Source organism: Syzygium oleosum, unplaced genomic scaffold (genome assembly GCF_021117445.2).
Source record: "Syzygium oleosum isolate NSW1041296 unplaced genomic scaffold, Sole_v2.1 Sole_v2.39, whole genome shotgun sequence".
NCBI classification, from domain to species: Eukaryota; Viridiplantae; Streptophyta; class Magnoliopsida; order Myrtales; family Myrtaceae; genus Syzygium; species Syzygium oleosum.
The window spans coordinates 1,104,164-1,117,307 of NW_026607523.1; the positions used below are offsets into that span (position 1 = coordinate 1,104,164).

The 13,144-nt window shown below is 40.2% G+C and overlaps 2 protein-coding genes across 2 annotated transcripts; both read left to right on the forward strand.

Annotated features, from left to right (window-relative positions):
• Positions 1-5,290: 5,290 nt before the first annotated feature.
• LOC115692592 (uncharacterized) lies at positions 5,291-7,072 on the forward strand. The gene is made up of 3 exons (XM_056305822.1): positions 5,291-5,406; positions 6,235-6,269; positions 6,894-7,072. The coding sequence occupies exons 1-3, from the start codon at positions 5,363-5,365 to the stop codon at positions 7,049-7,051; spliced, it is 237 nt and encodes a 78-aa protein (XP_056161797.1). The 5' UTR covers positions 5,291-5,362; the 3' UTR covers positions 7,052-7,072.
• Positions 7,073-7,226: 154 nt separating this feature from the next.
• LOC115692575 (ent-kaurenoic acid oxidase 1-like) lies at positions 7,227-12,340 on the forward strand. The gene is made up of 9 exons (XM_030619481.2): positions 7,227-8,493; positions 8,637-8,934; positions 9,272-9,749; positions 10,080-10,340; positions 10,771-10,860; positions 10,956-11,034; positions 11,127-11,233; positions 11,330-11,451; positions 12,078-12,340. Exons 2-9 carry the CDS (start codon positions 8,696-8,698, stop codon positions 12,181-12,183), a joined length of 1,482 nt encoding a protein of 493 aa, XP_030475341.2. The 5' UTR covers positions 7,227-8,493; positions 8,637-8,695; the 3' UTR covers positions 12,184-12,340.
• The last annotated feature ends 804 nt before the right edge of the window (positions 12,341-13,144 follow it).

Here is a 13,144-nt window from a genome sequence, read left to right on the forward strand (position 1 = left end):
TTTTATTGCATGGGCAAATTTTCAATGCAATTAACTAGCAATATTTTTAAGAAAAACTAATAACTAAGCTATCATTTTTTGTTAAAAGCAAATTGCTTATATTCCAAGGTTCACGGTTTTTCCACCTCCTCATAGCTTTTTTTTTTTGGTCGGAATCTCATTGTAGCTAAAAGACTCGTTATCATAGTGTTTTGACAATATCAATCTTTGTAATGCTGACTCTTTTTTTTAAGTATCTTGTTTGTTTGGTTGTGGTGTCCCGCTTGTTTTCTTCTTTTATCTTTTCTCACGGGTCTCATTTTCCTCCATCCTTTTACTTCTCTCCCTTTGTCTTATTCTGATCATGGTTCAAGTCTTGGTAGCATCCATAAAAAAAAAAAAAGGGAAAATGACACAAGCAGTCCATGTACTTTGAACCAATGTGCAATTTGGTTCTTGAATTTTTAATTTGTTCAATGTAGTCCCTGAACTTTAGTTTAATATTCAATTTGGTCACTGGACTTTTAATCTGTTCAATGTGGTCCCTGGACTTTTAGTACATGTTCAATTTAGTCCCCGAACTATTTAAAAATATTCAATACAGTCCTTCCATTAATTCAAGTTTATGGATTATATTCAACATTTTCATATAATTTATGGACTAAATTGAACATGTACTAAAAGTCCAGGGATCATATTGAACAAATTAAAAGTCTAGGGACCAAATTGAACATTAGATTAAAGTTCAGGGACTACATTAAACAAATTAAAAGTTTGGGGACTAAATTGCACATTGAACCAAACTTCAGGGACTGTCTGTGTCATTATCTAAAAAAAAAACATAACACTCTCTTTTGTGGTCTACTATCACTTATCATCCAAGCCAAGTCGCACTCATCAGTTTTTGAATCTTTAACGGGAGTTTGATACCCAAGAACATAATGGACCTAAAGACTCACACATTCAACTTCTTAACAATGATCAAAACACGAGGATCCGAACAATTGACGGGCAGCGGATCACCTCATTGCATAAGGGCTCAGAGTTAAGGGTCTAGTTCGCAATCACCTCTTCGGCCCTCTCAATCGCCGGCGATGGCTGCTCGGCGATCGGGATAATCGTGGAAGTAGGAGAGACTGCAGGGGCGAGTAGGGGAAAATCCTCGCCGGTCTTAAGGATGGGATTGTTGTTCTTGAAGGTTCGGTTTGCATAAACAACTTAGTGAGAGCAGGGGCAGAAGGAACAAGAGCTCCTCTAGTAGTAGCTGGACAGCTTCAGCTTCGACGGCGCACCCGGCCCGCTACCACCACCAGCACCACCACCAACCGCCGCCTGATCACAAACACAGACCGGTTCACAAGCAAAGCTTCGCCGCTCTCAGTGTGTGTGTGGGGGGATGTTATGGACGACAAATAAGACAAATCATAAAATGGCCAAAGAACCATGTCCCTTTTTTTTTTTATTATTATCCTATATCGTTTTTTTGCATTTTTAAATTTCTTAATCGTAGAAAACAAAAATTCCTAACCGTGAAGTCATTCAGGACGGCACTCCCCATGTTTATTTTAATTCGGTAAAATAATTTGGACATTTTCAAAAGAAAAAATTTAATGATTTCCCATTTTAATACTGCCGATACAGCTACTCTTACTAAAAAAAAATCAAAACCATCATGATCTATCGGGAAAAATAAATTTTTTTACTTTTTCATGACGTGAAATGTTGCTCTATGGATTTCTATCATTTCAAAGAGTGAGGAAAGCGATTTGACACAACTTTACAACGTAAGGTTAGCAAACATGTCGATCATCTTACAGATCCTGCCAACATAGTCCGACTCCCATGTGATGTCAAGTGATATCACGAAATATGTGCATCCAGAATCCATGATCTACTCATCTGTAGGCGAACCAATAGACGTGCACGCAAACAACATGGTGCAATTGCGCTCCTCTAGCTCGTGCGATCTTTGTCTCGCTCTCCGATCTCTCCGCTTTCTTTAGCTTTATGGATATAGTCTCACTCCCTCTCATCTAAGAATCACGAGAAGTGCTCGTAAGAACTGGGTAAAGAACAAACCAATATTGTAGCCTGCAAAATTAGAAACCTTCTAGTTCACATCCTTCGGATCATTGATGATGACATTATTAAACTTACTCAAGTGATTCTGGATTGACTTACCCTCAATCATCTTGAAAGTGAAAGCAAGGTGGAATTAAGGAAAGTTTCTTCATTAGCGAAGTTGCCCTACACATATTTGATTGAATCTATTTCGCCCTTTGCGTTGTACTAGTCGATACGACCATCTAAACGGAGATAATTCATATTGATAATAACCCCCTACCCACATTTTCCATCGAATCATTCCCAAATTCAAAAATATTTTTTTTATACTTTCATTCGGAATGAAAAATTCCTTGTGTTTCCATGATATTGAAGGACATATCTTAATTTATACGAGTTACGAATTTGCGTTTGATATGATTGGTGAAATACATATGCTTGCGAGAGAAAGAGGATAATACTCCTGGCATATTTCTAAATATATGAGCTTTTTCTTTCCCTTGCACACCTTGGTGATATTTCTAAATGTCTCCCTCAAAACGCTAAATCCAACAATAATTGGAAAAATGAATATCGCAATCGCTCGAAAGGCTCCCAATCCTAGATGCACGTCACGAAAGTCAATCATGAAAGAGGAGTGTTCTCGAGCTCTCGACTTTTTTTCGAATGGCGGCTCTTTAGTTCTCCCTAAAAGGCTTATGAAAGGTTACGCACGTCTCCGTCTCCGAGCACCCACAAAAAAATCCCGAAACATCTCGATAATCACGTACTTTGTGCCGATTCCAAATCAAAGCGGGAAACTTCGAGCCATAATCGATACGTCCGTCGCTCGCACTGCTTCACCTGTTGGTCCAATTGCTTGAACCAAGTACCTTTAGCCACTTTGCAACATGAAGACTTGGCCAAATCGTTGCCCTATTCTAGAGGTGACAATATGGGTCAAGAACCTATTTATCAACTCATTTTTAGTGGGCTCAGATTGAATATGGGTCACTTAAAATTTTGAAAATAGATTAACATGGGGTTGTAACATTAAAGCTTAAGTTTATATGGATCGAATATGGGTTTGTTGCAAATCCATATTTCAATCCATATTTGACACATTTAAGTTATTAGCTTGTAGGCTAAATAGCTTAAGTAAATCATAACAAGTCAATTTTAAAAAAAATTATTTTTATTTTTATTTTCCTTTTTTCGTTTCATTTCTTCATTTTTTTTCTTTTTTTGTTTCCTTCTTCTTCGATCGGTCACGGCGACGGCCGGCGACCACCCAAAGGCGAGCTCAAGCTTGTCCAGATAGGCTAGCTCGAAGATCGCCAGATTCTGACGAGCTCAAGCTCGTCTAGTTCGCGAGCTCGAGCTCGAAGCTCACCAAATTCCGACGAGCTTGAGCTTGTCCAGATCAGCGAGCTTGAGCTCGAAGCTCGTCGATCTAGCCAAGCTCGCTTGTGGCCGGTCGATGGCCGTCACTGGCGGCTGGCGACCAGTTGAAGAAGAAGGGAAAAGAAAAATAAAATAAAAAAATAAAAAAGAAAAATAATTAAAATTTTGATTTTTCAAAAATAAAATTAAAAAAGAGAAAGAAAATAAAAAATTTAATTTACTAATTTTTTTTTATAAATTGGAATCAAGTTTTTTTCTAAATTGGATTTTATATTAAAGTCTTTTAGAATATGGGTCAAGTCGGGTATGGGTCGGATCGAGTATGAGTCGCCAGATTTGCACTATATGAATATGGGTCAATTCGATAAAAAAAAAAAGAATATGGGTCCAAACAGGTTAAATGGGTCGGATCATTTATTATCCGATTCAAACTCAACATAATCCACCCATTTGACACCCCTACCCCATTCCCACTTTCATGACTTCAAAAAGAAGAAGAAAGAGTTGAGAAGAGAAGAAACCACATGAGAAGGAGAAAGAAGATTAGTTATGGGCTTAAGAGAGAATTAAGTTTTTTGTATTTTATTGTGCTTGTTTCGCGGAAAATAAATTATTTAAAAAATTTTTTTATAAAAATGAACGATTATATCGTTTACAAAAAAAGAACGAACAAAAAATATTTCATTACTCACGATAATAATAAAAATATTTTTAATTTAATTAATTTTTCAAATGATATAATAATTATTTTAAAAAAATTATTTTTCGAATTATCTATTATTCGCGAAGCAAAACCAGCTCTCTATTGCTTTAACTTTGGTAAAGGCCAGCTTCCGCTCTAATATCGACCCCGAGATTAGACACTAAGGAAATAGGACATGAACTATAGGCGAAACTGACAAAGTGACAGACCAATAACGGAAAGCATTCAAGCAACGGTGTACGAATTTAAAGGGCCATAACGTGGGCCATATTCTACTAGAATTTGCTTTCCCGACCCGGCCCGATGAAAATCTCCAGGGGAGGCCGAAGACGAAGCATGTAGGGGTGATCGGTTTCAGGTTCCGAAGTGGGTAGATTCCAGATCAACCGATTCCAAATATTTGAAATTTAGAACCTATCCTATTTGTCCTAGAACCTGTTTTGGAACCTATCCTATTTTTCCGGTCTAGTTCTAAGATTTACCCGAAAACCTGTTTTTTATTTGTTTCATTTTTTCCAGCAAAATAATATGAGTAGCAACGAAACAATTCAAAGTAAAAGATGAATAATAATAATTAATATCCACAAAAAACAATAATCCCTATGACGTATCTACAAAAATGACAATCCAAAATATAGTAATAGTATATTTTTAACGGTAGTTAAAAATCGGTTCCAAATCTTGAACGGTTCTACGATTCAAATTGGAACCGGTACCTGGATTGATTCAAACAGGAACCGATTCCCGGTTTTTTGGATGATCCGATCCGATTTCTTGGGTAAACCCGATCCGATTGAACGGCCGTCGGCCTTCGGAGCGAGGACGTACTCTGCAGAATCGACGGCGTCTTCTTCTTCCTACTGCGAAAAGCCGCAAGAGAGCAGAGAGCTTCGGCAACACAGGGGCAACAATGGCGGTGAGGCAGAGGCTCCCCGACCTCATCCGCAGCCTGAAGCGCGAGCTGAGCCCGAGGCCCTCGAACCAACAGCTCCTCCCCTCGCTCCGGCGCGCCTTCTCCCTCCACGGCCAGATCAACCTCATCGACAACGTCCCCGAGGACCAGCTCCGGTTCCAACAGCCCGTCTCCCTCTAACCCTCCTCCTCCGTCCTAGGGACGATTCTGGCCGTCTCTCTGCTCGCTCTTCGTGGGATACGCAGCTACACGGAAACGGGTTTCAAGGTGAAATGGAGTGATGTACGAGGGGAGCTTTGCTTTGCGTGGGGAATCTGCCGATGTCTTGGAGCCCACAGACGTTCTCCGACATAGCTCCCGACAGGCAAATTGCTCGTCTTCTCTCTCCCTATCGTTTGTCTTTGAAATCACCAAACGCCGCGCGTATGATCAAGAAAACTGGGAGGCTGGGTTGGAGCCTGAATTTTGATGGGAAAATTGAAGGGCCGTGACCGAGACTGTGATGAATTTCCGCTACCTTTGTTCTTTTTGTGCATGACTAATTGCATCTGTTAGTGAAGGGGAGGCGTTCTTTAACCATTGGTATGGGTTCGCATGAAAGTAGTGCATCAACATACCAAGCCCGAAACAACATCATCCATGAGTGCAAGATGGAATATGTACTTAATCAAGGCAGTGATCATATAAGTTCAATAGCGTGGTTATTGTCCCTCAGAAGAATTGTGGAATAGTTGGAGTTGTTGGGGGACATGGTTAAGTGGCTGGAAGAAAGTCTCCAAAATATCAGCCCTGTTATGTCATGGCCACTCTGCTATGGAAGCCAAAAAATTATTGTATTAGTGACACTAACATGTATATCTGGAATGAGTTGTAAATGGAATTTGTTACTGCCTTAACTTGACAATGGAACGGATACTGCCTTAACTTGACATTGGACAGGATAGTGCGTATTAGAGCTGGATTTGACTCTTGGGAGGTCCTTGAACATTGTGGGGGCAGTACTTGGATTCGACTCTTGGGAGTTCCTTGAACATTTTATTTGATGATTTAGGAGATGTGTTACCTTAGATATTCTCGAGTATTAGAGCTGGGCGTATACGAAGTTCTTTTTAACTTTTTCCATAGCTAGCACTATAATTCTTTCAGGTTTTGACTTCTATCTTACCTTGCGTGCTTTTCTTCTCTTCTGCAGCTTGTCCATCTTCCAGACTGTTCGACCCATACCAGGTAAGAATCTGTGCACTATGTGTGATCCTATCTGTAGAATTGGCACGCATGTTTTTCCTTACAATTGTAACTTCTTTATTTGGTAGAAGTACGTGTGGACTATTCTTTTTCCCCCCTACAACTAAGTTTTTAGAAGAGTACCAGGAGGTGGCTCCCATAAAAACCCCACGTGTTAGAAAAGATCTAAAAATAATTGTAGAAAAGACCGAGTGTCTGACAACAAGTAGACGTGGACTATGAACTGCCTACAGTTTAAGGTTCATCTACTTATTTTGTGGAAATTGCTTTTTTCCAACATTCAACTGCAACGTTGGTAGCTTGAGTTTATTCATTAGCCATAAATCTGTTGGACAGTAGAAGTTTACCGCATCTGTATCTTAGCTGGGTGCGACATTGCATCTAATCTCATGAAGGGAGTGCCTGTTGTACTCTTTATGCTTTTAGGCATGTAGTATGGAATTAATTGCTGACGGACATATTTTTCATATAAACTGGTCACTCCAATGGGGGAATTCTATCTATTTTTTAATAGACTATCTAGTGGGCATCTTCTTGTGTCATCACATTATGTGACTGTATCAGCATTGTATTCTGAATCTGAGTATTGTTTGTAATATATTTCAGAGATTCTCATCCTTGGCTGTGGGAGGCACATACAACCTGTTGATCCCGATCTTCGGTGTTTCATTCGGTCTACTGGCATGAAGTTGGAAGCTCTTGACTCGGTACACAACTTTATTTGTGTTCATCTTCTGGGTCACTTTGCACATTTATCTAGCTAATAACAGTAACAGTAACTCTGTCACTTTTTTTTTTTTGGTAACCGAGGATCCGTCACTATTCCCTTGGGACGAGCCCGCACAGGTAATCAGGGCGCCTATACCTCCGGGGAGACTAGCCCAGCAACCCACCGCCAGGGCCCCCACTTAAATTAATAACTCTGTCACTTTGCACACAAGTTTCTCCATTATTTCTCATCTTTACTTAAAATCTGCAGCCAAATTCTCTAATGTTATTTGGAAATTGTGATTAGGATTACAAAGGGATTATTTTTTCTTTATTATTATTGACGACTCTGTCGATGAAGTTGGAGAAGAAACTTGTTCTAGGGTGTGTTTGTTTTATGAAAAATATGCTGAAGAAAATGGTTTTACGCAAAATTTATTTTAAGGAAAGTGATCAATATTCTCTTATTTGGTTTTGAGCATGTAAATGAGAGGGAATTAGCTTTCCAGTGTTCGAAGAATTTATGGCAAGCAAAAACATCCATAAAGTTATGGTAAAAGTAGTGTAGATCAAGTTGAGAGAGAGAGAGAGAGAGAGAGAGAGAGAGAGTAGTGCTCTCACGACAGTGGTGTCTCTTCAGGGAAATTCATTTCCCATTCTATTCCTCAATACAACATATGCAATTTTATTCAGTTGTACCTTTAGTCTTTCTTTCCTTGTAATCCCTTTTAGGGGCATTTAAACACTTACTCTAATTATTTGGATTCTTGCTTAATTTCTTGGCACATTAAAGGGGAGGACTCATTCCATGTCATTCCTCATTCCATTCTAATTCATTCCTTTTTCCCTATGCTAAATCTTTTGTGACTGGACTTTTCGAGATTCAAAGCTTAATGGAATAAAGGTAGTTAGGACTTGAGTCTCATTCTCTTTGTGCCCCTTCTAAAGATCTTCTACCATAACAGTTATGTGCTCACGTCGAGACAAAAAGATTTTAGAAAACCTGATGAGATCATGAAGTGTTCAAAAAGCTCAACACTCAACATCATTGTAGTAAAACAAGACAAAAGAAAGTGGGCTCCTCATGGAATAGACACATATATATGAGAGGGTTAATTTTCTTTGCCATGTTACATGTGTCACAGCCCAGAGAAATGGATCGTTCTCGAGGGTTTCTAAACGAAAGACCGTGACTAATCCATGAACAAGCAGGCGACCCTCTCGAGTATTCTCTAGAATAATGCTAAGGGCGGGCAATATTGTAATTGTACACTGTTCTAGAGTCTTCTGTATTAAATGCAGGTAGATGGTAGGTGGGGAGATTCAATCTCTACCGTTAGATCGATGAGAGATCTACAGATACAGTTGAGTTTGTACTTTTATATAAAGGGGTCTCCTCCCCTCATTTGGACATCTCATTCTCACAAGAGCAATAAAAATCTAGAGCTTCTCTCTGTGGAAGTTTCTCCTCTCAAATCCTTGTGAGAGAGTGATCCTGGTATGTGTTTGACCAGTACTTTTCTCTTTTATTTGTACCATAGGACACCGAAAGAGACTGAGAGGGACATTTCTGAGTTCCACTCTCTAAAACCTCTCTCTCTCTTCCTCTCTTTCACTCTCATAAGTCTCTTTCCTCATCAGCTGTTTGTGGAGAAAAGCTAAAAGCTAAGGAAAAGGCTTTTGTGGTGCCATTCTCTGTCATGGAGTTCGCTTCTTCCGTTTCCTCTGCTTCGTTTCTGATACTCGTGGCATTGATGGCTCTCGCATGGCTTCTCAAGCATGCAAATTGGTACTTGTATGAGACCCAGCTTGATGAGGAGCAACGTCGCTCGTTACCTCCCGGTGATCTCGGATGGCCTTTCATTGGGAACATGTGGTCCTTCCTCAGGGCTTTCAAGTCTAGCGATCCTGATTCCTTCATGTCCTCCTTCATCAACAGGTCTCTCTCTCTCTCTCTCTCTCTCTCTCTCTCTCTCTCTCTGAGAAGTTGCTGTTCATAGCAGTGTAAGCCTGGCCTCAAAGCGGTCTCACAAAAGAAAATTTTCATAGTTGATTGAGATTGGCTCTGTTGATTGCATTATTTTATCCGACATTTTCCTCAACTGCTCAAGCACAAAAGGATGCAATTTCACCTTCTCTGCTCTGAATACCTATTTGACTTTGGGGTTTGAAAGCTTCAGCAGTCCTGGTGCATCCAATGTTGAGCACAAATTTCATAAGATAATGCTGTTCTTGGGCTATAGAATGTTGCAAATAATCTTAGTTGGCATTTGCAGATTCGGTCGCACCGGAATCTACAAGGCCTTCATGTTTGGGAGCCCGAGCGTGATTGTGACCATGCCTGAGCCATGCCGAAGAGTATTGACCGATGATGAGAAATTCGAGCCTGGTTGGCCCGTTGCAACTGAGGAATTGATCGGGAAGAAATCATTTGTAGGGATTTCATATGAAGAACACAAAAGGCTTAGGCGTTTGACTGCCGCTCCAGTCAATGGTCATGAAGCTTTGTCTCTATATATAGGATATATTGAAGAAAATGTCATATCTGCGCTTGATAAGTGGTCAAAGATGGGGCAAATTGAGTTCTTGACTCAACTCCGGAAGCTCACCTTCAGGATAATCATGCATATCTTTCTTAGCTCAGAGAGCGAACCGGTGATGGAGGCTTTAGAAAGGGAATACACCACTCTCAATCACGGTGTTAGAGCCATGGCAATCAACCTTCCAGGATTTGCTTACCACAAAGCACTCAAGGTGAGAATTGATTCACTGAGGCATGTTTAATTTATAGTCTTGCACGGAGAACACTTATGTGATTCGATTCTTTTGACCTCCAAAAGGAACATGGCAGTTGTAAATACTCATTCTTACAATTCCAAAACCGATCGACAGAAGAACTGAGTGACGTAATCCAATCTCATTGAACCTCTTATCTAAGATTTTTAAAGTAAGTTTGGATAGAAGTCCAGTAACAATCTCAATCTCTATGGATCATAAATAGAATGGTTGACTTGCAGTCAATATCACTACCAGCTTCATCAGATACTCAGCACCTTTTTTTTTTTTTTCCCAAACGGACATCAGGCTCGGAAAAAACTAGTGGCAATATTCCAATCCATAGTGGAGGAACGACGGAATCAGAAGGAGACCAAGGTTTATGCGAAGAAGGACATGATGGATGCTCTACTAGAAGTAGAAGACAAAAACGGTCGAAAGTTGAATGATGAGGAAATCATCGATATGTTATTAATGTACTTAAATGCGGGCCACGAATCTTCTGGTCATGTCACAATGTGGGCGACCATCTTCCTACAAGAGAACCAGGAGTTCCTTCAGAAAGCCAAGGTACTGAGCTCAGGCATTATTAATTCGTTGATTCTATGTGACATACCATGAAACCATCATCTTGCAAAGCTTCTGCGTTTGAGCAAGGCAATATGCTTTTCCTTACTCTACCACAGTTCCATTATATAAGTTTCACCAAATGCTTCGCATCAGCCTCTCCAATATATGTGCCAGTACGATACCCTAGCACAATGGAGTGTTAAGAGCATGATGACGTAATGACAGGAAGAGCCTTTAACCAAGGGAATGAAATTTTGGTATTTCTATAAGGTCTTTTTGGAAATACAATTTATGAGCCGAACCATTTCATCGGCCATCTGTCATGAAAATCTTGATTCACTTTCACACTTCATTGTTTTGTTGGCATTGGGGTCAAGCTCCGTAATGATTTTTACCCACAGCATCTTAGCTTCTCTGTACCACATGATAGGAGGAGCAAGAAGAGATCGTGAAGAAGAGACCACCGGCACAAAAGGGTTTGACCCTCAAGGAATTTCGGCAGATGGAATACTTGTCCAAGGTACTTTCCTTTCGGTTTTCACTCTATTTGGCATCATCCTTTTCTATGCAGTCAACAGAATGCAACAGATTTTGAGTTCTCACTGAATATGAAAGGTTATTGACGAAACACTTCGCTTGATCACATTCTCACTGGTGGTTTTTCGTAAAGCGAAATCAGATGTCAGAATAAATGGTGAGTTATTTTTTCCCCTCTCTTCTCTTACAAAGAGAACATATAACACCTGTTGTCTCGTGATTGTGCTGAATTCATTTGATCTTCGTCAGGCTACACTATTCCTCAGGGTTGGAAAGTTCTGGTCTGGTTCAGAACCGTTCATTTGGATCCCGAAATATATCCGAATCCAAAGAAGTTCGATCCTTCTAGATGGGATGTAAGTTTGATGCCATCATAAGTACTATACTCTTGGTAGTTAATAACATGATGTGAGAGCGCTTTCTAATGAGTAATATCGCCCCTTGACTCTCAGGGTTACACACCCAAAGCAGGAAGTTTTCTTCCCTTTGGAGCAGGAAGCAGGCTGTGCCCTGGAAATGATCTCGCAAAGCTTGAGATAGCGATTTTCCTGCATCATTTCCTTCTTAACTATAGGTGAGTTTGTCTTAAAATTCCTGTTCTCTTTTCGTTGCTTTTCCGTCTAGTCCAGCTAGTTAATAAGTGTTAGGTTTTTAGCAATAAAAGAAAAGGTTATACTATTAGAAAGAAACCAGGAGGCCGTCAAACGTACGCATTCACTTCTTATTGAGGTCTTAAGAACTTACATCGTGTAAGGGAGTGAGTCCATACCGTTTGAATGTAACTGGGCAGTGGTTTTCAAGTAAAATCAGAATCAGCTAGTTCTCAATTTATGATGTTGTGGCGTCGCTTCTTAAACTAATCATAGTAGGCTTAGAACAAAAACGAATAGATAGAAATAATGCAATGTACTTCAGTTGGGAGCATTCTAATTTCCTTTACCTGTTCAGACCGCACTGAGACGAAAGCTCAACTCTTATCTCACCATAAAAACACAATCAGACACAACCATATTAAACCCATTTCGACCCAAAATACACCCATTGTTCTTTCCATACTAATCAGCTTTTGTTCTGCAAGTCTTGTAATAACCACCCACCTAGATGTAAAAGGGATGTCTTGCTATGGATTTAATGGAAATTCAGTAGACCAAAGCCCTCATCTGATAAATGATAATGACCTCCTGGTTGTACATGTGGCAGGCTCGAACGACTCAATCCCGAATGTGCAACAAGGTACTTGCCCCATGCGAGGCCAATTGATAACTGCCTAGCGCGGGTCAGGCCGCTCTCATCTCCATCTGCATAGAAGGGAAGACATCCGAGTGGGAAATTTTCTCTTTGTTTTTAATTTTTTCATAGTACGCTAAAATCACGAATGTTCATTCCCCGACCTTTCCTCGGCGAGGGAACACCATAACAGACCTTAACGAGGGAACAGAAATTGCAAGATTTTGACTGTCTCATGTTCTCGGTGAAGTGTGAACTCTCGGGAATAAAAAAAATACAGAAGTTGGTTCGGTGTACTTTTGAGCTGTTTCATTGGCTTTAGTACCATTCAGCTGTCAAGACAGCAAATTCGTAGGACGGTGGAATCCAATATCTTTTCATGGATTTGCATCATCATCGTGTCAGAGATGCCTGGCACCAGGGGAATTTCTTGTCTGAATGCAGTCCTGAGTCCCAATCATTCGGTGGATGATTGCGTGGATATGTGGGTCTCGAGAGTGGGATTCATGTGTGGCCCATCTGATCAAACGGCTGATATGGGTCAAATCCAGTAAATTCGGATCTGGTATTTTTCATGCACAAGAAAAAGTTCTAGCATAGATTGAGTCCAATGGATTGGATCCATTTCGTCCATTGATCGTGTGGGCGCCCCTCATGGAGCTCACGAGAAACGCAAACCATCAAATGTTTGACTTCATCTATTCCTGCGTGTATCCGATCAAACGGAATGAATCAAATTCAGTAGGCTCAAATCCAGTTTTTAAATAACAACGATAATAAATTTCCCTTCACCAAAACGTGGAAACAAACCCCTACAAATTAGACTCCCTACTACATCATTGAAGACTAAAAAATTTAAACCGTGTTGATGGAGATCGCAAGGTACGCACACACGAATTAAGGATGATGTCTTTAATTTGTGTAGTTCATCTCCTAATGTCTCGGATACTCATGCAACTTCCCCGTCTCTGGGATTCCACGTTAATTGCTCCAATTAAAACGTTATTATTCAAATGGCATTTTGCTTTAGCATCCTACTC

Excerpts from the sequence above, each read along its gene's own strand:
- LOC115692592 (XM_056305822.1), top strand. The coding sequence starts at position 5,363 with ATGTCTTGGAGCCCACAGACGTTCTCCGACATAGCTCCCGACAG. Across the intron at positions 5,407-6,234 it reads TCCGACATAGCTCCCGACAG|CTTGTCCATCTTCCAGACTG; the intron begins GCAAATTGCTCG and ends TCTCTTCTGCAG. Across the intron at positions 6,270-6,893 it reads GACTGTTCGACCCATACCAG|AGATTCTCATCCTTGGCTGT; the intron begins GTAAGAATCTGT and ends AATATATTTCAG.
- LOC115692575 (XM_030619481.2), top strand. The coding sequence starts at position 8,696 with ATGGAGTTCGCTTCTTCCGTTTCCTCTGCTTCGTTTCTGATACTCGTG. Across the intron at positions 10,341-10,770 it reads AGTTCCTTCAGAAAGCCAAG|GAGGAGCAAGAAGAGATCGT; the intron begins GTACTGAGCTCA and ends ACCACATGATAG. Across the intron at positions 11,035-11,126 it reads ATCAGATGTCAGAATAAATG|GCTACACTATTCCTCAGGGT; the intron begins GTGAGTTATTTT and ends GATCTTCGTCAG.